This window comes from Gigantopelta aegis, chromosome 14, assembly GCF_016097555.1.
Source record: "Gigantopelta aegis isolate Gae_Host chromosome 14, Gae_host_genome, whole genome shotgun sequence".
Classification (NCBI taxonomy): Eukaryota; Metazoa; Mollusca; class Gastropoda; order Neomphalida; family Peltospiridae; genus Gigantopelta; species Gigantopelta aegis.
Window position 1 is genome coordinate 15,636,601 of NC_054712.1, and position 25,496 is coordinate 15,662,096.

The window sequence follows — 25,496 nt, forward strand, 5'->3', positions numbered from 1 at the left end:
GGGTTTTTTTGCCAAGCTGCAGATATATATAGATATATCTATCCTTGGAAAACGACTTGGTCATTGTAAATAATTGTGTTATGGGCGGCAATGACGCCAAGTCAACCTGCTAACAAGTGACTTGTACAGGAGATGAACGACGCGATACAGAGTTGGGTATACGTTTTCACCGATCTGTAAACGAGGATAATGAGGTGGATTAGTGTGTGTCTAGATTACACCAAGATCTGGCTGCCTGTCCAACTCCACATTCCTAGAGTGACCCCCAACTTCGTCCACTCCCTGGTCCACGCTTTACTTGGCGACTGACGGCACAGTCGGTGTCTCTACGTGTCACAAATTCAGAAGCCGTAATGTCTACGTCATCGAGTTAGTTCGGCGAGCAGACGACAAGTGCAAGTCATTGTTGGAAGTAACTTGATGGGTGTAAAATTAGCGGAGACTCTGAATGCAGTCAAACTTGCTGTAAAGGGCGGATTATATAACAACACGGGGTTTCAAATGGACACTTGTGTGACGACCACCCAAATAACAAAAGACAATTAAAGCACGGCGGAAGCACGTATACATTTTGTGTGTGTGTGTGTGTGTGTGTGTGTGTGTGTGTGTGACTGAGATCTAAGGCGCAAAGCAAAGTTCCTAGGTGGTTCGGGGTATGCTCCCATGTAAAATTTTGAAAAATAGATGTCCTGAAATGCAATTTTCTGCATTCCACAAGTAAAATTAATCTCTGCCTAAAGATTTACTACCAATACAATTTCTGACCCCCTCCCCCATCCCCTCTGCTCCTCCGTGCCTGTACTTTAGATATGCGAGGGATGAATATTAAATATTTGGAATGGTAACACGAGAAGAAGGGTTGTTGGGAAGGGGACCCATTTTCATACTTAAAAAAGAAGAAACAAATCAGGCTGTTAGAAGACTTCTGTAGTAAAGTGCTGTATTTAAAAAAAAAAAAAAAAAGTGTTTTAAAGTTTTTTTGTTTAACGACACCACTAGAGCACATTGATTCATTAATCATCGGCTATTGGATGTCAAACATTTGGTCATTTTGACATACAGTCTTAGAGAGGAAACCGCTACATTTTTCCATTAGTAGCAAGGGATCTTATATATGCACCAACCCACAAACAGATAGCATATACCACGACCTTTTATGTATCAGTCCTGGTGCACTGGCTGGAACAAGAAATAGCCCAATGGGCCCACCGACGGGGATCAATCCTAGACTGACCGCGGATCAGGCGAGGGCTGGGCTACCACTGGGCTACGTCCCGCCCCGTTTTTTTGTTTTTTTTCAAGCCAAAAATGGTGACTACTTCAACAGTATGTCCTCACGTTTAAGTACATTCAGGATATTTTTTATTGACAAAATGTTGCATCTATTTCTCGTTCCAGTCAGTGCATCACGACTGGTATTTCAAAGGCCGTGGTATGTACTAATGAAAAAAGAAATGTAGCGGGTTTCCTCTCTAAGACTCTGTGTCAAAATTAACAAATGTTTGACATTCACTAGCCGATGATTAATGAATCAATGTGTTCTTGTGGTGTCGTTAAACAAAACAAAGTTTAACTATTCACAAACGCCTGGCGCCCCACGTAGAATGTATAAACGTATATATTAGTACTCGGCTGGTTGAAATAAGGTCTTGACGCGACCTACATTTTGGTTTTAGCAAAGCATATACAGATGTCTTGTTTTCGTTGTTCGTCAACATTGTATTAATTACGAGGGCCGCAATGCTTTTATAATACTCTGCATCCTTTGGATCTAATTCTTCCAAACTGAAATACAATACAGTGAAGCTTTCTGTGAAAACATTTGGCAGTTACTTCTAAAAGTTTACTCGTCGTGTCTTTTCAAAATGGCGGGTCAATAGGTGTGTGCAGACGTCGGCTTCACTGTTCGGCTTTTCATTATGAAAACGGTCTCCTCAAATATGTAAACTGGACACCGTACAATGTCGAACTTTTAAATCCGGAATAGCTGCAAACTGTGGAAAATTCCCAGCGATGTTCTCATTATCAGGTGAATGAATTGCCGAAATCTCATCAAAATTCCTTCAGGAACCAATTTGGCAGTTAGAAGAAGGTGTATAATTGCACACACGCGGACACACACACACAGACGGACCAGTCTCGTCACGGTTTAAGAAACGAAGGTCGTCTTTTTCGCTCAGCCGGTTTCGATTTAATTTAAATCCCAACTTTGTATTCAGCTTATTTGATGTCGACCGAATAATGTATAATCCGCCAGGCGATACGGTATTATAGAAATCCATTTCGTATTTACCGGGGATAATACGTCTCGGGTTACAAGGGCGCCGTTTTGTGTGCTAGTCGCTAGGACAGGCCGCCCCACAATTCGATCCTGATATGTGTAAGTGCATTGATAAGTACAATCATCTATATAATAGATAGGCTGCGCGCAGTGTTGTTGACGTGCTATTGAGGTGATAAAAAACCCCCACCAAAGCGATCACAGACTATACACACTAAGCTTACCTGGAAGTTGTAGATGCGATCGTTAGAAAGACGTTACGGTGACAATAAGGCGTTTCCTCATCAGTGAACCAGAGTCAAGGAGTTTGTTTTGTGTAACGACACCACTAGAGTACATTGATTTATTAATCATCGGCTATTGGATGTCAGACATATGATCATTGTGACACAGTCATAGAGAGGAAAGCCGCTACATTTTTTCCATTGATAGCAAGGGATATTTTGTATGCACCATCCCACAGACAGGATAGCACATACCACTGGCACTGCACTGGCTAGAACGAGAAATAGCCCAATGGGCCCATCGACGGGGATCGATACTAGACCGACCGTGCATCGAGCAAGCGCTTAGTAAATAAGGAGATGCTACTCAATTTGCTGCTATTGTAATATGTTTTCGACCAACATAACCTTTCTAACGCCCTCCCGTCCCAGGACTGGCCACTGGCGAAGTCAGATCTCAGACCAGGGATGGGTGTGCCTGAACCTTTTCGATAGGGGCACGTTAGTAGAGTTTCCAGTTCCTTTCTAATGACAACAATTACACATTAAATTTACTTTCTTATTTAGAATATCAGTGTCTGGTCGTTCTAATGTTTTCAGTAGCTACAACGTTACCTTACTTCCCAACGTAATTAATTACGTACGTTCATATATATACACACACACATGCAGACATATGTACGCGGAATCGATCAAGTAGCTTGTAGGCCCCATGCATATGGTTGAGTTAAAGAGCATTATTTCTAAGGGTGACTCGATATCTCAGAACGTATCGTGGCAAGTCTGCAAGTTGCGGGCGATTCGATGTCACATGTTCGAGTCCCAACAACGGCATGAGATAATTTGTGAGGCCAGAAATTGTTTTAATTATCCCCTGCGCCTGTGCGTTAATATCTATGTATGTAATAGTCAACCTCGACATACATACAATATATAGATACACACACACACACACACACACACACACACACACACACACACACACACACACAGAGAGAGAGCGAGATAGAGATACATACATACATACATTTACGCAATAGTCAAACCGACATACATACAATATACAGATATTAATACATCAATATATACATACATCAATACATATATACATCAATACATACATTCATCAATACATACATACACACAGAGAGATATGCGAAATTAATAGAAAGTAAACTCGACATTGGGCTGCTACAGATATTAGGACGGACAGAAAGTCGTTGGACATACCGAGACTGGGATTCTCCTCTAAGCATACCGCACACGAGACCTATCAGCTAAGCAAAATGTTATTGGAGACGTTGTGCTCAACTGATAGCTCTCGTGTGGGGGCTATTTTGTTGATTTTTTCGCCTCGCGTGGTCGTGAAGAAAATATCTATCGTGTTTGATATTTTTGGCCACACGTGGCAAAAATCTCAGTATGTGGACTGCGTGAGCTTATCAGCTGACCTGTATTTACCAACTGATCAATGGAATAGCAAAAATTGCGTCAGAATGACGTCATTGGACAGTCGTAAGAAAATTAGCTCAGCACTTAGTAAGATCTTCGTATGCAGTGAAATTGGAATGAGCAAACAGCTGAGAAAAAAGTAACATTTTGCTCAGCTAATAGCTGTCGTGTGGGGTAGGCATTACATTAGGTGTAAGATATAAATCTACTGTTATATTGACGTAATAAGATGGTTGTCTTGGATGACGTCAATATCTCCTGTTATACTGGAGTCATGAGATGGGTGTGTTAAAAGTTAAAGTTAATTTCTTTTGTTTAACGACACCACTAGAACACATTGATTAATTAATAATCAGATATTAGATGTCAAACATTTGGTAATTTTGACATATAGTCTTTGACAGGAAACCCGCTACATGTTTCCATTATATGCAAGGTATATTTTGTATGCACCACCCCCCAAACAAGATAGCAGATATCACGGCCCTATATACCAGTCGTGGTGCACAGGCTGGAACGAGAAGTAGCCCAATGGGCCCATCGATGTGGAGCCATTCTAAACCGACCGCGGATCAGGCGATCACTTTACCACAGGGATATGTTAAATTGACGTCATCAGATGGGTGTGGTGAATGACGTGAATCTACTGTTAGATTGACGTCATGAGACGGGTGTGGTGGATGATGTTAATCTCTCCATAGCGTGATATTGTGTAAAATGTTAACGTGGTTCAAGTCCGCTGTCCAGAATGTATAATTGTATATATGTATACACCATTCCCTGTATTATTACTCTTTGTTGTTGTTGATCATAGCGTGAGCAAAACACTGCAAATTTATCGTTAAATATTTTTTGGCGTTGGTCTGTATCTCGTGACACGACCACTTCAGGCACGTATACGGGTGGGTGGAAGTGGGGTGGTGTACGAACCCTGCCTCGCTCAATCAAATTTTCTTCTCTTTTGTTTTTTCAAAACATTTGCTAGGGAAACATGTCTCGACAGCTCCATAAACATGGGTTACCGACGTCTAAACCTCCCCCACCCTTGCTAAAACGAAGATCTGCAACCTATGTAACTATGTAAATCTTTCCACGTCTGTAGACACCAGAAACACGTTATATTTAACATAGCTGTGTAAACCACTTTAATAAGATTCATGAATGTAGGGCTTCGGGCTTTGCTAATTTTGTTATTATTGTTTCAACCGATTTGGCGATGGACGTTAACGTCGCTTTGTTCATTGAATTCATGATAATGGTTTTGTTCAGCTGGTTATACAAATCGTGTTTCGCGTCTCATTGGTCAATTTAATCTCTCTCCCCCTCCCTCTCCCCTCGCCCACCTCGCTCTCTCTCTCTCTCTCTCTCTCTCTCTCTCTCTCTCTCTCTCTCTCTCTCTCTCTCTCTCTCTCTCTCTCTCTCTCTCTCTCTCTCTCTCTCTCTCTCTCTCTCTCTCTCTGTGGCTATGCCTTGATTTGTCAATATAATAGTCTGGTTGCTTTTGGTGCATAAACTTGTGTTTATAGATTAAATTAAAGCGTTAGACGAAATCAGAATTGGTCGTGTGGTTATTGTCATGGACTGGCAAATGTCATGCGAACCAATGTAGTAAGTTGACTTTGTGTTTGTACTGACTGGTAACGAGTTGTTGAACGTACCGCGGTGGTCCTCGAACAATATTTCCTGGCTTGCAAAAAGTCAGTTTTCATGAACAAGACAACATCATCAAATTTTTTCAAATGTAATACCAGCTTCATTTACTTATTTATTTACTTATTTATATATTTATATCTGTATATCTTATTAACTTGCATATCAGTTATTAAAACTAAATTATCACGGTCGTAAAGTTGTAAATGTCAGCAATTTAGCTAAAGTCAGTTTTAGAAAACAGTGGCGTAAGAAGGTGCCAAGGGGGGGGGGGGGGGGGGGGCACATTTTTATATTTGCACACTTTTAACCTATTATAAAGCAAATATAAAGCAAAATATCTGAAAAGTGTGGAGGGGGCACATGCCCCCTTGCCCCCCGCTTCTTACGCCAGTGAAAAATAATAAAACAAATCTGGTATACGTGGATGAAAATATTTCACATTATGAAAATATACAATGCGTTATGTTTTCTCAGACCCCTTCATCGACAGTCTTCCGTTAGAAGCCAGACATGACAGCTAGACCCCATACGCTGCATTAGTTGTGTTGACAAAAGTATTGGTTGTGACCGTTTCATTTCACGGCTTAGTGCACAGTAAATCGCTTCGATCAGAATGTCTTTGGTAGCGCTCAGGCGGGAACAGTCGCGATCATCGAGATTTTTCGTGACCACAAAGACGCTCAAAGCCTTGACGAAACTAACAAAGAATGTTCTTAGATCACGTGGAGTTCATTGCGCAATTCTATCTGGCCTGGCAGGTATAATTAATTGCGAGGGGAATGAAAACTTTTGTTAAGTTGTGACCGCTGCGTGCGTGTACACTGTTGCAGACGTTAAATGGCGAATTCCGTGACAATGCCAAAGCAGACGAATGATTTACGACAAACGTCATCCAGTCTGAAGATGATACACCGGAGGCTTGAAATTTCTCATTCAGTATTGGCGGTTCTAGGGGAGGGGCGTAGCGGAGCGCATTCCGTTTTATTTTTAAATGGTGTGTATGCACCAGCCACCTTTCGTATTAAACAGGAGCCTGATGAACTCTGCCCTCGAGACTAAGTACGATGTCTCGGCTGGAATATGAATTGCTGGGTATCTGCTATATGAATTGTTGATGCACCGGGGTCACGGGTGTGGCAGTTGACAGTTGGGCGTTCTCTACTTTGCAAATAGACTTCTTTTTTTTTGGGTGGGGTGTGTGTGTGGGGGGGGGGGGGGGGGGCTGGCTGAGATTGAGGGCGCAGAGCATAGTTTCTAGGCGATTCGGTCGGGGGTATTCTCCCTCGTAAAATTTTGAAAACTAGATGTCCTGAAATACAGTTTCCTGCATTCTACAAGAAAAATTCATTTCTACCGTAAGATTTACTACCAATAATATTTTGTATTCAGAATTATTGGGGTTGGGTAGAGTGGTAAAGCGCTTGCTTGATGTGCGGCCGGTTTGGGATCGATCCCCGTCGGTGGGCCAATTGGGCTATTTCTCGCTCCAGCCAGTGCACCACGACTGGTACATCAAAGGCCGTGGTATGTGCTATCCTGTCTATGGAATGGTGCATATGAAAAATCCCTTGCTGCTAATCGAAAAGAGTAGCCCATGAAGTGCCGACAGCGGGTTTCCTCCGTCAATATCTGTGTGGTCCTTAACCATATTATGTCCGACGTCATATAACCGTAAATGTGTACGTCGTTAAATAAAACATTTCCTTATTATGAATATAGAGTTTTATTTTTGTGATGTCAGTTCTGTTTTGATGTTCAACTTAACAAATGTAACAGTTTATAAATGATCATTACATTTTAGCCTCCAAAATCAAAAGCGGAAACAAACCGTGTGTACATGTAGCTCGAGTGACCTCCAGCCCTCCCCCCACCCCTTATTGATATTGATATGTAGGGGAATACTACTGTACCTTCTTGTGGTGACGTATAGGGGCGTCAGGTTTCTTCATGTAGCGTTGGTAGTGGTTAACAACATGTAAGTTGAATGTCATGACTGGACTCCAGAATAATCAAAGTAAAGCTCTGTCGCATTAGATTTAGGTAACAAATGTGTATTTTAGACACAGTAACTAAACTTGCGACCATTTGGTTGTCGACAACTGCCAAACCATTACATAGAGTTTCCTCTAGCCTTCCCTTACATATCAATATCAATAATGGGAGGGATAGAGGTCACACGAGCTAATGTACATGTAAATGACTACAGAGATGCTAAATTCGTTACGTCTGGATATAATACTAAATCAAACACCATCAATTACAACTAGGTACAAATATGTACAACCTAAACAATGTCAACTTTTTATAATATTATAGGAATGAAATTACTTTTAAAGGGACATTTCTGAGTTTGCTGCATTGTAAGATGTTTCTACGATTAGACTTACATATTAAATAAATTAACTTGTTTAGAATATCAGTGTCTGTATATTCAATGTGTTTCTGGTCGTCTTAATATTTGTAAGAAGCCTAAACTGGAGTTTGTCTTCAAATAATTTCATACGTACGAAAAAAACCCATATTTTAGGAAATTAAATGAAATTTAACCTAGTACAAATATTAAAACGATCAGAAACACGTTAATAATATACAGCTACTAATATGTTATACAGAAAAGTATATTTGATATGTAATTACAATCGTTAAAACGTCTCTGTTAGTCGATAACATCTTTAAAATTGCAGCAAACTCGGGAATGTCTCTTTAAACTAATATATATATATATATTAATATATGTACGAACTGGACATATTATGTTTTTAGCTACAAAGTTTAAAAAATTGTTTAATCAAATTAAATTATCTGTCTCAACCAGTGAATTTTCTCAACGTTTCGTTAATATACTGTTATCATCATCAAGAGAAGAATGGACATAAAAAACCAAGTACTGCAACATTTAAAGGGATATTCCTGAGTTTGCTGCAATGTTTTAAGATGTTATCGACTAATAAAATATTTCTACGATTGAACTTACATATTAAATATATTTTCTTGTTTATAATATTAGTGGCTGTATATTAAACGTGTTTCTGATCGTTCTAATATTTGTACTAGGTTAATTTTCATTTTCTTTCCTAAAAAATAATTTTTCGTACGTACGAAATCCAGTTTAATCGTAGAAATAATTTATTAGTCGGAAACATCTTACAATGCAGCAAACTCAGGAATGTCCCTTTAAAGCAAGTTAAAAATAGTTCAGTTAAAAAGCTAAAAGTTCATTTAAAAAAAAAACCAAAACACTTTATTTCTAAATCCAAAACTAAAACTGCTTCTCCTTCTGCAAATCCTACTTGTCTTCAAGTCGTGACATCCACCTTAAAGAGCTGTCTGTCAGATTGTCGGGGGTCACCGTATGTCGACCAAATTTAGCCACTCGGACACAGGTGACCTGTAGTTTGTTGTGTGCACTCAGACCCATGTCCATCTTTTGTCTGCATTGTCAGCTACTAGAATAATGAAGGACCTTGCGACAGGCATCAGCCACGCCCATTTGTCACCGGACAACACGGACACTCGAGACGAATTCAAACTGTTTGTCTGACGCTGTCACAAGACAGTAGACTTTGTGAGGCGATTTTAGGATAACCCGGCGATGGTCCGCGCGTGCATTTAGCCATTGTTATCCCATGGCTCAGTGGTTCTGGCAGATGTTTTATATAGAAATAGAAACTGCACATATTTAACTACTAATGTTGCTGGAGATGAATTTCATCATTTCATTATTTATTTATTTATTTATTTATTTATATGTAAAAATGTACAGAAGAAAGACGCAACTATCTTAATGAACACTATAGGCCGAATTTACGAAGCCTGTTTTTCTTAAACGCAGGTGTTTAAGCATTAAAAATGCATGTAGTTACACGTGTGTAAGTCATAAACAAGCTTTGTAAATTCGGCCCTATGTGAACAGACCAAATACATGTGCATGTATATACAAATTCCAGCAACTGTTTTCTTGTACACGTGTAGGTTTTCTTTAAAAACGTGTGTAAATTTATATTCATACAGGTCGTGGTTCAGCCATCGGACATAAGGCTGGTAGGTGTTGGGTTCGCAGCCCGGTACCGGCTTCCACACAGAGCGAGTTTTACACCCTCTTCTCTCACACTAACCACTGACAACCAGAGCCGGTTTAAGGATCCGTGGAGCCTATAGCACAAATAACAACGGGTTCCCCCTTTCCAGGATATATATTTTGCAACCCACTCGGGGAGAGGGAAAATATTAACTGGAGAAAATATATGTACACATGACCGCGGAGCCCCCTGAAGCGCGGGGCCCGTAGCACGTGCTGCATGTGCTACTGGGATAAACCTGATCGGCTAGCAATTAACCCACTGTCCTTCTGTCTGTCTGTCTTTCTGTCTATCCGTTCGTCCGTCTGTCCTACATATACTTTTCCGGATTTTGTTTTCAGAATGATTTGAGATATTATGTATAGCTGTATCATTTACTGTTACAGATTAAGTTTGACTTCCATGGCGACGTACCCATTTTTCATGGAGTTATGGCCCTTGAACTTAGGAGATGTGAAAAGTTGTTTTGCGGACTTTTGTTTCAGAAGGCCTTGAGATATTGACCTGGAATTTTTTATTTCTCTATCATGTACTGTTACAGATCAAGTTTGACTTTCATGGTGATTTAATCATTTTTGACAGAGTTATGGCCCTTAAACTTAGGAAGGGATTATAGGTTTTATCTCCGTCCTTCTGTTTCTGTCAAACTGTCTTTCAATCTGTCTGGCTGTCTATCCGTCCACCCGTCCGTCTGTCTGTCCCACATATAATTTTCCACATGTTTTGGTTTAGAATGCCTTGAGATAATGAGCTGAAATTTTGTGTATAGCTTTATCATTTACTGTTACAGATCAAATTTGACTTCTATGGCGATTTACCCATTTTTGACGGGGTTATGGCCCATGAACTTAAGAGATGTGAAAATTTGTTTTCCAGACTTTTTTCTGAAGGCCTTGAGATACTGACCTGCAATTATTTTGTGTATAGCTTTACCATTTACTGTTACAGATTAAATTTGACTTCCATGGTGATTTACACATTTTTGATTCTATTTTACAGATGGCTCCGACACAAACAAGAGGTTCGACATAGCATTCCGTAACTTCCTAAAGGACCATGGCTACAGAGGAGGGGCGGTTGCCGCCATGAAACAGGGGCGTCTCATCCACACCAAAGGGTACGGGGTGGACGAGGAAGGCCACCAGATTGAAGATACCACCCTGTTTCCGGCCTCCAGCGCATCGAAGTCGATCACTGCTGTTGCCATCCTCACATTAGTCCAGGACGGGACACTCGATCTGAAAAGTAAAGTATTTGGTCATGCGGGTATTCTTCACATGTTGAAACCGCTGACAAAGAATTCACCTGACCCCAGACTCCATGACATTACTGTAGATCACCTTCTGCACCACAGTGCAGGGTGGGACCTGAATAAAGGTCCCCTGTATGACCCCATGCTCAACGAGGTGTACATCAAACGTGGCAATGATGTTCCTGACATTAAGAAAATCATGGACTCTGAAAGCCCGGTGTCGTACTTCGACACGATCCGCTACGTGATGTCACAGAAACTGTACTTCACTCCAGGAACGCGGACGGTGTACTCGAATCTTGGATACACGATTCTGGGTAGAATAATCGAAGAGGTTTCGGACACGAGTTACGAGGACTACGTCAAAAGACACGTGATCAAACCCTGTGGCATGTGGCACACGCGGATTGGTCGTTGGGGTAAAAATGGAGTCCTCAAACTAGACAACCATTCGTCGAGGATGTCGAACTCGCTCAGTCACCAGTTAGCCTTTTCAATATATGAAGCACTGCATCCTGACATCATAGACTCGACCTTAGGCTGGTACACGACTGTTTTCGATATGATGAGATTCATTAAGTGCATTAACCCGAAAAACGGAAGAGGTATTCTTCTGGAGGAGTACAAGTGGCACTTGTCATCGAGAGAACCCGCAGCACCCGTCCAGCACAGTGAAAACTGGTTCGGGGCAGGATTCCGGGCCAACACTAAAGGTGTCCTCTGGCAAGATGGCGACCCGCACGCGGACGATATGATTCTGTTTCATCACAGCGTCACTAGCGAGATGCCGGATTCTTGGATTTTCTTCCTGAAAGGACGTGGTCTGAAACATTTGAAGCACGCATCCCACGAATTGATGGAGTTGATGGAAACGGGAGGAATATACAACGACTTTATTCGAGACATGTCCGACATGCAGCAGCTCGGACACGATGGCGAAAACGTGATGATAAAATTCGCAGTTGACGAGCACCATCTGGACGCGTTCGTGAACGCGTTCAAACGGGAACACTACGACATCCGTTGGATCAGTGCTTACTCGTTAAATCGCCACCGAACACACTTCACGATCATCGCAGAGGAAGTTAGCAGCTCCACCTCTAAAGACTTTGTCCTGGAGCATGGACTGTCTGAAAAGAAATTGTTCTCGCGGAAACTGGAGCTGGAGTCTGATGGTTACAACATGACGTTTCTGCAGAACTACAAGAGTGCGTCGCATGACTTCACCTATGTTTTCTTGGCGATTTTCAGAAAACACGGGTACGCGCAGACCACCCAGATGAAGTTTGGCATCCACCACTACCCTCGGCCGTACGACAAGCTTCTGGGACTTTACACTGAAAAGGCGTTTTTCCCAACAGTCCAGAGTTACATTAAACACAACTACGAAGGGAAGATATCGTTTATATTTGTCAAGGAGATACGACCACAAAAGATCCGCTTCAAGACGTATCACGGACTCAGTGAAAAGAAGCTGGGAAAGGTGGTGAAAATGAACGCTAGGTTTGGCCGGAAGCTGACCTACATCGATGCTTCGACTGCTGAGAAAACATCGTCGTTTTCTGTCGTGTTTTCCACCGAGCAGCCTGCGGTTTGGCTTTTCAAATTAGGTCTCACTAAAGATGAAGTTACAAGACTGATTCTCGACAAACAGGCGGACGGTCTGATGCCAAACCGAATTGTTGCGTACACAAATAAGCAAAAACAGTTAAAGTTTGCTCTTTATTTAGAGAAAAGGAAAAACTGATATGCTGAATGCAGGATAATGATTGAAAAATACACTGAGAAATAGTATGACAGGAGTCTGTGTTTATGGCCAGACTTCTTTTGTAGGGTATCTCTTTTGACAAAATGTTTATGATGTATATAATGCTATGTATATAATACTAGCCATTCCCTATGATCCCTGTCCTGCCTAAATATCGGACTAGAACCAACCTTACATTATTAGATAAAACACACAATTTCGACATCAACACACCACGAAGCTGTGTACGTATGTACAGTAAATCATTCATTCCGTTTCTATATTTAATAGCAATAGTTTAAAATAATTATTTTCATCTTCACCAATGCACCATCGGTGGTCCCATTGGGCTATTTCTCGTTTATGCCAGTGCACCACGACTGGTATATCAAAGGCCGTGGTATGTGCTATACTCCCTGTGGGATGGTGCATATAAATAAATAAAAACTTGCTACTAATAGAACAATGTATGACTGTATCAAAATGACCATATGTTTGAAATCCAATAGTCAAACTTTAACAAACTTCACCAATGATATTTATCTTACGACATTAGAATAATATATAACTAAATCCAACAAGCTACACAAACTAGTTTGATTCCTCTGTTATTCTTTTCATGAGAATCGTCATGGGAAATGACTTCCATTCCTCACTCCCAAGTTGAAGCATATAATAGTTATTCGCGGGAGCAAACAGTTTCACCCTTTCGACTGTCTTGTCAATACAGTATGTTTAATGGTGTTGTGGTTCAGATGTCAAGTTTAGTGTTTTCGTTAGTAATGTAACTTTGGCAACACCCAGATATTTCATCAGGACGGGGCAAGACGAAAGTTGGGTTAATGTAATATATATATATATATATATATATATATATATATATATATATATATATATATATATATATATATATATATATATATGCAAGCTCATTAACAGGGGGAATGTAATTGGGTGCTTACGCAACACACACACACAGACACACACACACACACACACACACACACACACACACACTCACACACACACCAGTTTATTTTACCAAAGGTCCACATTTTGTACTATAAAATTTAGATTTAGGTGGGGGTTTTTTTTTTGCCATTGTCGGTCCCATCACAAAGAATTCGCACCCCCTCCCCCCATTCTGCGTACGGGCCTGATATGTTTGTATCTATATATGTATGTATATATGTGTGTATGTATATGGTGTCCATAAAGAACAGTAAAGTAACCGCTCACCACAATACAAAGTACTCGAGTCCATTAGTGTGTGTAAATATATTGTTGAGGTCTGTTGTTACAGCTTGTTGTTAGTCGCCCATAACCTAATGTGATTATTAACTTATTCAAGAATATAACGCACGTCTACACGAGAGAACACGCTTTGCTAGTAGACCGCATAATTTATGAATAGATGTTCAAAGCATTCAGTGTCGAGCTCACACGAAAGCTTCCAAATACACTTATTTAAATAGTTCATTCTCATTGTTGTCTTTTCATGTTTTCCGAAAGAATAGAAAAAAATGGAAGAGCTACTCTTCATACATTGTAAGGTTCACGACCTTGGAGATTGCTTGGGACGAAAACGTTTTAAAGCAGCGCTGCCACATTTTTGTGATTGGATGATAGGGGGCAGGGGGTGTTTGATTAACCACACCTCGTAACATTTTTAACCACACCTCGTAACATTGTTGATATTTCCTATCAGATATACAGGTTAAAGAAAATGATTGGAATACCTCAGCACATTTAGAATTATGACTTTTTGATGTATAATGTGGTTGTTTCGACTTTTTGATTACAGACAGAGAGAGAGAGAGAGAGAGAGAGAGAGAGAGAGAGAGAGAGAGAGAGAGAGAGAGAGAGAGAGAGAGAGAGAGAGAGAGAGAGAGAGACAGAGAGAGACAGAGACAGAGACAAACAGACAGGCAGAGAGACAGACGGAGTGACAAACAGAGAGAGAGGGATGACAGGCTGCTACTACATAGGCTACACCTACCAGAAAGCAGCATGTGTTCTTTTTATATGCACTTTGCCAGATAGAAGAGTACATAACAGCACGATTAACGTACATAACAGCATGGAGACTGATGAGGCCGGGAGACCACTCTAACCAGTTATGAGGGGTCACTGTGACGACCTGTGGCGCCTCGGGCGAGTGCTCTACCACTGAGCCATAACCCATCTCAACACACTGTGGTAGTAAACACATCAATGAGTCCCACCACAACACGCTGGTAGTAAACACATTAGCTAGTCCCATCCCAACACAATGTGGTTTTAAACACACCAGCTGGTCCCATCCCAACACACTGTGGTAGTAAAGACATCAGCGGGTCCCATCCCAACACACTGTGGTAATAAACACATCAGCCGGCCCGTCCCAACACACTGTGGTAGTCAACACACCAGCTGGTCCCTTCCCAACACACTGTGGTAGTAAAGACATCAGCGGGTCCCATCCCAACACGATGTGGTAGTAAACACATCAGCGGGTCCCATGCTAACACACTGTGGTAGTCAACACACCAGCTGGTCCCTTCCCAACACACTGTGGTAGTAAAGACATCAGCGGGTCCCATCCCAACACGATGTTGTAGTAAACACATCAGCGGGTCCCATGCTAACACACTGTGGTAGTAACACACCAGCTGGTCCCATCCCAACACACTGTGGTAGTAAACACATCAGCTGGTCCCATCCCAACACACTGTGGTAGTAAAGACATCAGCTGTTCCCATCCCAACACACTGTGGTAGTAAACACACCAGCTGGTCCCATCCCAACACACTGTGGTAGTAAACACATCAGCTGGTCCCATCCCAACGCTGTGGTAGTAAACACATCAACTGGTCCCATCCCAACACACTGTGGTAGTAAACACATCAGACGGTCCCATCCCAACGCAATGTGGTAGTAAACACATTAGTTGGTCCCATCCCAACACACTGTGGTAGTAAACACATTAACGAGTCCCATCCCATTACAATGTAGTAGTAAACACATCAACTGGTCCCATCCCAACACACTGTGGTAGCACACACATCAATAGGTCCCATTCCAACACACTGTGGTAGAAACACATCAGACGGTCCCATCCCAACACACTGTGGAGATAAACACATCAGTTGGTCCCATCCCAACACACTGTGGTAGTAAACACATGAACTGGTCCCATCCCAACACACTGTGGTTGTAAACACATCAGCTAGTCCCATCCCAACGATGTGGTAGTAAACACATCAGATGGTCCCATCCCAAAACATTGTGGTAGTAAACACATCAGTGGGTCCTATCACAACACACTATGGTAGTAAACACATTAGCGAGTCCCATCCCATTACAATGTAGTAGTAAGCACATTAACTGGTCCCATCCCAACACACTGTGGTAGCACACACATCAATGGGTCCCATTTCAACACACTGTGGTAGAAACACATCAGTCGGTCCCATCCCAACACACTGTGGTAGTAAACACATCAGTTGGTCCCATCCCAACACACTGTGGTAGTAAACACATTAGCGAGTCCCATCCCATTACAATGTAGTAGTAAACACATCAACTGGTCCCATCCCAACACACTGTGGTAGCACATACATCAATGGGTCCCATTCCAACACACTGTGGTAGAAACACATCAGACGGTCCCACCCCAACACACTGTGGTAGTAAACACATCAGTTGGTCCCATCCCAACACACTGTTGTAGTAAACACATGAGCTGGTCCCATCCCAACACACTGTGGTTGTAAACACATCAGCTGGTCCCATCCTAACGCTATGGTAGTAAACACATCAACTGGTCCCACCCCAAAACACTGTGGTTGTAAACACATCAGCTGTTCCCATTCCAACACACTGTGGTAGAAAACACATAAGCTGGTCCCATCCCAACACACTGTGGTAGTAAACACATCAGCTGGTCCCATCCCAACGCTGTGGTAGTAAACACATCAACTGGTCCCACTCCAACACACTGTGGTAGTAAACACATCAGCTGGTCCCATCCCAACGCTGTGGTAGTAAACACATTAACTGGTCCCACCCCAACACACTGTGGTAGTAAACACATCAGCTGGTCCCATCCCAACACACTGTGGTTGTAAACACACCAGTGGTTCCCATTCCAACACTGTGGTAGTAAACACATTAACTGGTCCCACCCCAACACACTGTGGTAGGAAACACATGAGCTGGTCCCATCCCAACACACTGTGGTTGTAAAGACATCAATGGTTCCAATTCCAACACATTGTGGTAGTCAAGACATCAGTGGTTCCCATTCCAACACATTGTGGTAGTCAAGACATCAGTGGTTCCCATTCCAACACATTGTGGTAGTCAAGGCATCAGTGGTTCCCATTCCAACACATAGTGATAGTCAAGACATCAGATGGTCCAGAGGGTGGCTGAATTTAGCTCAGTCAGAATTACCAAATGTTTGACATCCAATAGCCGATGATTAATTAATCAATGTGATCCAGTGGTGTCGTTAAACAAAACAAACTGTTTTTGGTTCAGAGAAACAACAACAACAATACAAACAAGAACGAGTTAAAAAAAACAAAAAAAACAAAACAACAACAACGCTACTCTTGTAATCCATCTGTAATTCATATGTGTAATCCATATGTGTAATCATAAGTAATCAGTAAATGTTTACTGGTGCACAGCGCTGATCTAGTCCGAGTCTGACTACTCATACTGAGAATAGCCGGACACGTTATAAATCTGTGCCTATGTTTACTAGCATGCGCTATACGTCCGTGCTAGAGGTGGGGCGTAGCCCAGTTGTAAAGCGCTCCCTTGATGCGCAGTCGGTCTGGGATCGATTCCCGTCTGTAGGCCCATTGGCCTATTTCTCATTTCAGTCACTGCGCCACGACTTGTATATATCAAAGGCCGTGGTATGTGCTATCCGGTTTGTGGGATAGTGCATATAAAAGATCTCGTACTATTAATGGCGAAATGTAGCGGCTTTCCTCTCAAAAACTATATGTTAAAATTATCAAATGTTTCACATCCAATAGCTGATGATTAATAAATAAATGTGTTCTAGTGGTGTCGTTAAACAAAAATTTAACTTTTAATTTTCATTCGTCCGTACTTGAGAAACTATCCACTGCCACCGGATATATGCTATTTTTATTCAATGATCAGCAACAATTTTTCTTTTAATATTCCTTTTCCGACAGCTTGGATAGCACATACCACGTATTTTAATATACCAGTCATAGAGCACTTGTTGGAATTATAAAATCTAAATGACGTCATCAACCGAGTGGACTCCGTCCTACGATCTATTTCATGTCCGGGGCTGGATTTAGCTTCGTCGATTTAGTGTTCGCTTGACGTGCTTGCGTCGGAGGATCGAACCACCTCGGTGAATCCATTCAACTGATTGGTTTTTTCTCGTTCCAACCAGTGCACCACAACTGGTCAAAGGCCTTGGTATATGCTTTCCTGTCTATGGCAAAGTGCATATAAAAGATCCCTTGCTGCATTAGGAAAAATGTAACGGGTTTCCTTCAATGACTACGAGTTAGAATTACCATATGCTTGACATCCAATAGACGATGATTAATTGATCAGTGTGCTCCAGTGGTGTCGTTAAACTTTTTTTTTTTAAATTTTATATCCGGAAAGCGAATGTCCTACCACTGAGCCATATTATGCTGCGTGTGGCCGAGCGGAAGCTCAGAACTGATCACATTGGGGGAGGGGGAGGGGGAGGGAGAAGTATCTGTAATTGTGCGTGTCTGATGGGTCCGCTCATTTGTTTTCTCTGTGCATAAATAATTTGTTGGATATATAATGCCCTCGGTTCCACAATTTGATTGTTAGTGAAATAAACTTATATACAAATTTTATTTGTACATATATGTATACATTACTATTACATTATAATTATGTAATCGTCGCCATTGTATTATATTGTGTGTATATAGGAGAGGGCCTAGTCAATTGACAAACTTGTGCCCAATCCTTTTTTAATTTATGCAATAAAATATACTTTCAATCAAAATAAATTATTTTGTGGGTGCTGGGTATATTTAAAAAGTGTCTGTCATCCATTTGACAAGGTCAGGTCATAGGTTTTAACCTGCACATTCAGAACAAGCTGTTGTAGCACACGCCTATCATAGCCGCAGATGTCGACTTTCGCCGGCTCCTTCGTCCAGGACAGGAAACCCATGTGACCAATTCCTGAACAGTTATTAGTTCATGACAGTTTTCAGTTTGCTTGGTGTATGCCCATACAAAGCTAGTTGACTTACTCCACCTGAACGAAAACAGTATACGAAATCAATTTAATTTGGTACATTTAAAATCAATTCAGACGTAGGCCTATCGCGGCAGATTTGAGACCATTTCGGAAGATTGAAAGGGGGTTGGTCAATTTAGCTACAACGAGCGAAAACAAAACGATAACGAGCGAACATAATCGAAATATTTAATATTGATTCTAATTCAGTCTGGAAATAACACAAAATTTGATATCCTAATCAAATCCATTCACGGCACTAAAACCAGCATTAACGTGACGGAAATATTGCTGAGACAGGCACGGCGGAAGCAAGTAGACATTGGAGGGGGGGGGGGGGGCAGGGGGAGCCGACTGAGATCGAGGGCGCAAAGCAAAGTTTCTTGAAGGTTCGGGGGTACGCTCCTCCGTAACATTTTGAAAACTAGATGTATTTCAAATGCAACAACCTGCATTCTACAAGTTAAATCCATCTCTGCCTGAAGATTTACTACCAGTAATAATTTTGATTCAGATTTGATTTTGATTATTGGGGGCTAGAGCCCCCCCCCCCCCCCTCCGTCCCCAGCCCCCTCCCCGCTGCGCCGTGTCTGTGAGAGCCTATTTATTTGTAACAGTGTAAAGAGCTATTAAATAGAAAGAACTATTATATAGACATGGGCGTACGACCCGGGGGGGGGGGGGGGGGGCAAAACAGTGGGAAAACAGTGGAAAAAATTCGGGCAGTTTTTATCTGGGTACAATTTTGGGCAAATCAACCCCTGCAGCCCCCCTAAATCAAAGAGTCCCCATAAGCCCATGTATATAGAAAGAACACAATACAATATAATACAAAACTGAAGATGACTATAATTTAAAATTTGGGTATGGGTTATAATATTATACATTTGTATATACTCCAGTTTAATTCCTCATGTTCTGGTGGCAGAGGAAGATCGGTCGCCTCGTCATTTTCCACGACAATCTCTGGATCAACATCTTTTACAACAGGGACACAGAAAGCTAACACCTCTTTGATAATGCTGTGGTCTAGCATGGGTATATAGGTGATTGTGGAGATTGGTTGTAATCGGTATAAATCTCTGAAGTCACACCGTTGGTTACTAGGAGTGACAATGAAACATCGTCGTCGGGCTCCCATTTTTATAAGCGAGCAGGCTGATTTTTGCCCGAATTAAACAAAAATACCCGGAATCTGGATAAAAACATTTATTCATGTAAGCATTACTGCTAACGAATCATTATGCATGTTTACATGGATTGCAGCTAATAGTGTGGGTAGAATGATGAAAATAAATGGTGAAAAGTGTTAAAGGGACATACCCTAGCTAGCTAGTTTCAACCCGTGAAAATGAACACTAAGTTGAGTTAATCTACAAACCTGTAACACATTTGGATAATGTTGCAGTTGAGTGAAACATGAGTCTGTGACTTTGAAATGGTGAAATACCCTTTAAAAACAGACTAAAACTCGACTCCAAAACTGTTACTTCTCAGACGCACGTGCGTTTTTAAAAATATGAGAAATCCATTTTGTGATATTAAAAACACCAAAATGACCAAAAACACTTTGAATGTACGGAAATTGATAATCTAAACAATAAAATCTAAGTAAAATATGATTTAGTTATCAAAAACGGTTATAACAGTAACAAAAAATGCGTTAGTGTTTAAAAATTAGGGTATGTCCCTTTAAACCAGCTCATTTTGCTGGAATTTCTTTATCGTTTTTGCCCGAATTTGAAGATTTTCTCCAGGACTGAGGTGTAGTCACTTTCATATTCCGAATCTCTTGATGCAGGTTCAAGTTGCAGCAACGGCATGAGACAACTTGTGAGGCCAGAAAGGATTTGATTATGCTCTGCGCCAGTACGTTAATATGTATGTATGTAATAGTCAAATCAGACATACATACAATATATAGATATTCAAACATTAATTGAGACATGCTAGCCAGTGCCATGTTTTCTCACTGCTTCATGCACGTAAGCAGGGTCGATCGCATAGCTTGTAGGCCCCATGCATATGGATGGGTTAACGAGCTGAGGGGAAGATAATCTTACAACGTGTACTAAGATATTTTGTTTCCGTAGTTATGTCCCTTATTCTGTAATATACTCAGCGTCACTTATTTGAAGGTTGCATAGTACCAAAGAAGAGAGTTCCGTGTCAGAGTTCGAGGTGCACCGTGAAATATTTACGGAGTAAAAGCAGCTGTGTGTGCGATTGGTAGTAATATGTGACATTGATTATTTGTGCAAATACTATTATTCATTGACAATAAATAAATACACTTTTATTTGTCATACAGTTGTTGTGCAGTATATACCAGAGGTTGAAACTAATGCGGGGTACCCCCAAAAATGGAAGAGCAATTTTCAGCGAAAATGACGGTTGCTATTAAAAACATTAATTAAATCTCTTAAATGATACGTGAGCCCCATTTTCTTGCAGGTAGATTAGATGTGAGGTGCCACACTTTCTATTGCTGTACTTACTGGGTGTGTTGAAACGCTGCTTATATCAGTTTTATTAGTAAACGTTAACATTATCGGCAATAGGAATTGATTTGGTCTATTAGAACCTGAAGAGTCACTCATAAGTCATATTGTTAGTACTACACACATTATGAAAGAAGGAATGTATGGCCTTTGTGGAGTAGGCCCAGAGTGAGGTTTTCTAAGTAGCGTTTGGATTTCAATATGAGTAATGGTACTTCCGGTTAGAGGCCACAACAAAATGGTAAAAGTTATGCAAACACACGTACCTACTATCACCACAACAAATGGGTTGTCTCAACGCACCCATGTCTGAAATTCTGTATGTTGTGCCCTTGTAATGCGTTCTCACCATGGGTATAAAAGTGTGCATGATTGCCATCCACATATTTACGCATACTTCAGTTGAAAATGAGCCTAATCCACGAAGGTCATACATTCCTTCTTTAATAGTTAGGGTGCTGGACGGGCATCAATTAACGTGTAGTACTAACACTATATGAGTGACCCTTCAATAGTGCCGCTGAGTATAGATCACAAGTTTTGCTTTGTAGGTAGACAAGCGAATGGTAAAATATATTATTGAATCATAAAATGTATGGAGTGTATAAACATGAAAAACAGACAATATCTTATCTTATAATAGTATATACGTATAGGTGACATAGGTTTCCTAACCCCAAAGAGAATAGAAACTCAGTGCAGTTAGTTTTGGTATTCATTTTAGTTATTTGTAGGAAGGAAGGAAATGCTTTATTTAACAACGCACTCAACACATTTTATTTACAGTTATATGGCGTCGGACACATATATTGAGATAGGAAATTCGCTGTCGCCACTTCATGGGCTACTCTTTTCGATTAGCAGCAATGGGTTGTTTATATGCGCCATCCCACAGACATGATAGTACATACTACGGCCTTTGTTACACCAGTTGTGGAGCACTGGCTGGAACGAGAAATAACCCAATGGGCGAACCGATGAGAATCGATCCCATAGATCAATTGCGAATCAGGCGAGAGTTGTACCACTCAACTACGTCCCGCCCTTTGTTTGTGCCTCAATGTAATATGTCCTCCCAGACAGAGATCGCCTTGGATCTTAATGTTGATCATCTTGGTATAAACTTCATCGTTGAACTGATATTGTAAAAGTTTGTTACAGTTTATTTTGTTTAACGACACCACTAGAGCACATTGATTTCAATCCTCGATATATACATACTTATTACGTAACTTTTTTTTAGGATATGCAAGGCGTTACATTTTAATAGTCTGAGGGACTATATATGTATAAACCATTTGATGATAACTACACCACTAGAGCACATTGATTTATTAATCATCGGCTATTGGATGTCAAACATTTGGTAATTTTGACATAATTTTATAGTCTTAAAGAGGAAACCCGCTACATTGTTTCCATTAATAGCCAGGAATCTTTTATATGGACCATCCCACAGACACCATAGCACATACCGCAGCCTTTGATATACCAGTCGTGGTGCACTGGCTGGAACGAGAAATAGCCAATGGGGACCGACTGATATTTTAATGCTGGTGTATTGTGCACCTAAGATTATGACAATTACTCCCAATTTCTTCTTCTTTGCGTTCGCTGACTACATTTCTAGATTTGATCGTATGATGGAGAACATCGTCCTCTCTAGGTCCTTCTTGTTGCCATAGAGCTTGGTAGCAAGAGATTCTTGGTGAGGCCAGATGTCCTCCCTGGTCTTCTGCTGCTGCGGACATCTCTGGAGGATGTGCTCTGTTGTCTGGTCTTCTTGACCGCATGTGCATATAGGCGAGGAGGCAAGGCGGAACTTCTTGTACATGTGTAAGTCCAGCCTGTTATGTCCGGTGCGGAGATGACAGGCTGAACTCCCAATGAATAGTTCCAATTAATGAGTTGATTTGGTCGCTTGACTTTACCACATGTTCTGTGTACTTTCTTAGGAAAGGAGAAACTGTTCATTAGGTGTTTTGTTTTGACATATTTTATTCATCAGAAAAAAAGTCAAAAGGATTGCATAACAGGCAGAGCATATACATGTTCTCCTAAACAAGATGGACATCAGACAATAATCAATATTTATAATCATATATACAACATAATAACATAATGTCCAATGGCATAAAGTATTTAACATAATTAATATTTATTAATATATAGTAATATAAGGTAGAGAGTAGATATAATAGAAATGGGATAGTCGAGAAAAATTATAATAGTGATGATCCTATTGTTGGAGCTAAACCATATATGGGGTCAGTAAAAATCAGAATAATAAGTTAGTTCAACTCGAATCTCTTACTTTTAGCTATATATTTATATGTGTACTGCTTTACAAATTAAATAGTTTTCTTCATTTGGTAGGTGTATTGAGCCGGCTAATAGTAGATCAATGTCTAACATATCAAGGTAATTCCTTAAGGATGCAAATAAATCATATCTTTGTCTGATGAACAGAGGGCAGACATAAACATAATGAAAATGATCTTCACAGTTATCTCCACATGCACAGCTTGGGTTACCAGAAAGATGGCTTAAAAACAATAATAGTTTAGGTTGTTAGCAGAGTTACGAAGCTGACAATTGATAATGTTACATTTACAATTTTCATAAAGATAGAGAGTAGATGAAGGATTGGGATTTCCCTTTTTTATTATTATTTATATATATATATATATATATATATATATATATATATATATATATATATATAATATATATATATATATAGACATGGTTAATTTTGAGTTAAACTGTCAAGATCATTCCATAACTCCAAAGTTTTAGAAATAAAGCTGTTTTTATATGTATTAGTATGGCATGTTGGTGGAGTGAATGGACGTTGATTTCTGAGTGTGAAACGATTATTGGGATTAACATATAGTAATATTTCATCCAGTAGATATTGAGGTGTTTCGCCTTTAAGCAATTTATGCATTAGAATTAATTTACTATTTTTGCGACGTTTATATAATGGTTCCCAACCAAGTTCATGATATAGTTTGTCAGGAGATGTTCTTTTCTTAAGTCCTGTAATGATACGGGCATCCTCAAGTTGCACTGACTCAATTGTATTGGATTCGTCTGCTGTACAATTATCCCAAATTATATTACTATATTCCAAGATTGGTCTTATAAATGCAATATGCAATTTAGTTAGGGAATTTATATTTAATTTTTATTTTAACATACGTAGAATGTTAGGTCCTTTACAAGCTGTAGTATATATATATATATATATATATATATATATATATATATATATATATATATATATATATATATATATATATATATATATATCATTAATATGATCTGTCCATCTACCATTTGAGTTTAAAGTAAGCCCTAGATGTTTTGGGAGGTTACATTATCAAGAGGAATTCCATTAAGTTATAGCTTAGGAATATCAATATGTGGTTTTCTTGTGAATAACATTGATTTGGTTTTAGTTATACTAAATTCAACTCCCCAGCTAGTTGATCACTCATGTATAAATTTAGCGTTTCGGCTGTAGAAATATGGCCATTGACAATGCAATAAAGATAAGTGTCATCAGCAAATACTTTTATTTTATTACATTATTTACTATATCATTTATGAATATTAAGAAAAGATATGGCCCAAGTATAGATCCCTGTGGTACTCCAACATTAGGTGTAAGAGAAATGAAAGTGTAACAGAAGAGAAGATATGCCCTCAAAGAGGACTTCGTAAGAGAAGCTTGTTTTTTAGCTGTCATTTCGCCAAACTGATATATGACCTCCGTAATTGTTGTTAATTTACTAACAGGTTTACACCGAAAGCCGACCGCTACGCTACCATGCATATGTTGCGTAAGTAATATGCTGATACTGAAAATAACCTGACACGTTCTAGATCTGTGCCTTATGTTTACTTGCAGACGAAAACGTTGTCCAGTGGCAAAGTGCTCGCTTGGTATGCGGTCGGTTTGGGATCGATTCCAGTCAATTGAGCTATTTCTTGTTCCAGCCACTGTACCACGACCGGTATATCGAATGTCATG

General features: G+C 40.3%; 1 protein-coding gene across 1 annotated transcript in view; it reads left to right on the forward strand.

The window, feature by feature from the left end:
* The window catches only part of LOC121388021, a 29,280-nt gene extending 15,117 nt beyond the window's left edge, over positions 1-14,163 (forward strand). Inside the window, exon 2 of the mRNA XM_041519221.1 lies at positions 10,689-14,163. Coding sequence (XP_041375155.1) covers positions 10,689-12,688 — 2,000 coding nt within the window. The 3' untranslated portion in view covers positions 12,689-14,163. The remainder of the gene's footprint in view (positions 1-10,688) is intronic.
* The last annotated feature ends 11,333 nt before the right edge of the window (positions 14,164-25,496 follow it).